Source organism: Nicrophorus vespilloides, unplaced genomic scaffold (genome assembly GCF_001412225.1).
Source record: "Nicrophorus vespilloides isolate i.1.1-1 unplaced genomic scaffold, Nicve_v1.0, whole genome shotgun sequence".
In the NCBI taxonomy this organism is placed as follows: Eukaryota; Metazoa; Arthropoda; class Insecta; order Coleoptera; family Silphidae; genus Nicrophorus; species Nicrophorus vespilloides.
Genome location: NW_017099958.1, coordinates 7,911 through 9,545, shown reverse-complemented (window position 1 = coordinate 9,545; position 1,635 = coordinate 7,911). Strand labels below are relative to the sequence as shown.

At 55.2% G+C, this 1,635-nt stretch overlaps 1 protein-coding gene across 1 annotated transcript; it reads left to right on the top strand.

The window, feature by feature from the left end:
* The first annotated feature begins 434 nt into the window (after positions 1–434).
* Positions 435–1,166, top strand: LOC108566311 (nucleic-acid-binding protein from mobile element jockey-like). Its single transcript, XM_017926123.1, has one exon. It carries the CDS (start codon positions 435–437, stop codon positions 1,164–1,166), a length of 732 nt encoding a protein of 243 aa, XP_017781612.1.
* Positions 1,167–1,635: the final 469 nt, after the last annotated feature.

Here is a 1,635-nt window from a genome sequence, read left to right as displayed (position 1 = left end):
AGGTAATATCTACCCCAAAGCCTAATGCCCCATCGAGAAGCTCGTACCTCAAAGCTGTCACCGCCTCCAAGGCCCAACCATCAACCTCCACAGCGACGGCCAAGAAGACTACCGCAGTTCCATCGCGGTGCTCGCAGAAACGTCAGAGGTCCACACCTGCGTCTCCTAGGAGGTAATCGACATCGCCATTGCCTTTACCAGGGCCACCAAACACGCCTTCTCCAAAGTCACCAACAACAACGCCCTCTCCAAGGCACTCAGCATCACCATCTCCGAGGCCCTCAACACCGTCCTCTCCGAGACCGTCCACCCCACCCTCGCCAGCATCAACACCAATCAGGCGCAGCACCTACCAATGGCGCATAGATGACCTGCCAGCTGAGACCGTGAACCATCGGTACATGATCCGAATGCTTTGCACGAGTGAATTCCGCATGAATTTCAACAGAGATTCCGAGACCATCAAAATCAGAGGACGCACCGTGTTCATCAGCAGCGGAGATGAGTCTCTCGGTGAGAGGCTAACGAAGCTCCCAGGGAGAATAGGAAGCCCCCTTACCATCACCTCAACCTCCAGGCACCACGCCAGGAACCCCAGACGCCCGACCACGAAATACACCACATACTTCTGCGTGCTTCGCGGTGTTCATCGTATGATCAGCGAAGAGGACGTAAAAGACGCACTTGAAGTGCGCGGCCCAGAGGCGGTTAAAGTCTGGAGAATCATCTCCAGGCAGACTAACAAACCAACATCGCTGATACGCATATTCTCCCTGTCGGACAGAGTTATCGCCGAGCTCCTTCAGAAGGGACTGAAGATACTTGGCGAAATAATCTGCGCGGAGGCCTCCCATCCGCCCCTGGACCAGCCAACGCAGTGCAGCAGATGCCTGCAATTCCATGGCCTCACCACCCCGTGCGAGCGGGAACCAGCTTGTGGCCTTTTTTCCGGAGAGCACGCCACCAGCAAGTGTCAGCAGCAGGAGCCGCAGATCAAGTGTGCCAACTGCGGAGGAGACCACGCAGCCTTCAGCCACAGCTGCCCGAGACGCCCAAAGGCCCTTCGCTCCCGAGCTGGCAGCACCAATCAAGTGCCGCGACCGAGCTCATCAACAACCTGCTCGCCACCGAGAGCGTCGGCATCCTGGCCATCCAGGAAATATTAAGTACACCGTATCGGCAAGTTAAATTTACGCAATATCAAACTTATCAGAAGCACAGCGAACGGAGGTCCGGGGGAGTCGCCCTTGCCATCAGCCACAGAATGCCGTCCCGCCCGCTTGCAATCCCACCGGAGCACGCTCTCCCAAACGTCGTCGCAGCCACCGTCATCTGGCAGGGAAAGACGGTGAACGTCTACTCAATTTATCCCAATCTCCTTCCTCCGTTATGTCGCCTAAAACCCCCCAGCTATTGTTCTAGGCGACCTAAATGCCCGCCACGCCGACTTCGGAGACCACGTGTACCCGTGTCTCGGGTACACGGATCCGACCCTCATCAGCCACAACGGTCACTCCATCATAGACCACATCATCTTCACCGAGGACCTATGTTGTGGCCAACCACTTTATTATTAATTATTGATATATAACTACTATGTATACTCTTTATCTATGTAAGTACAGTCTTATGGAA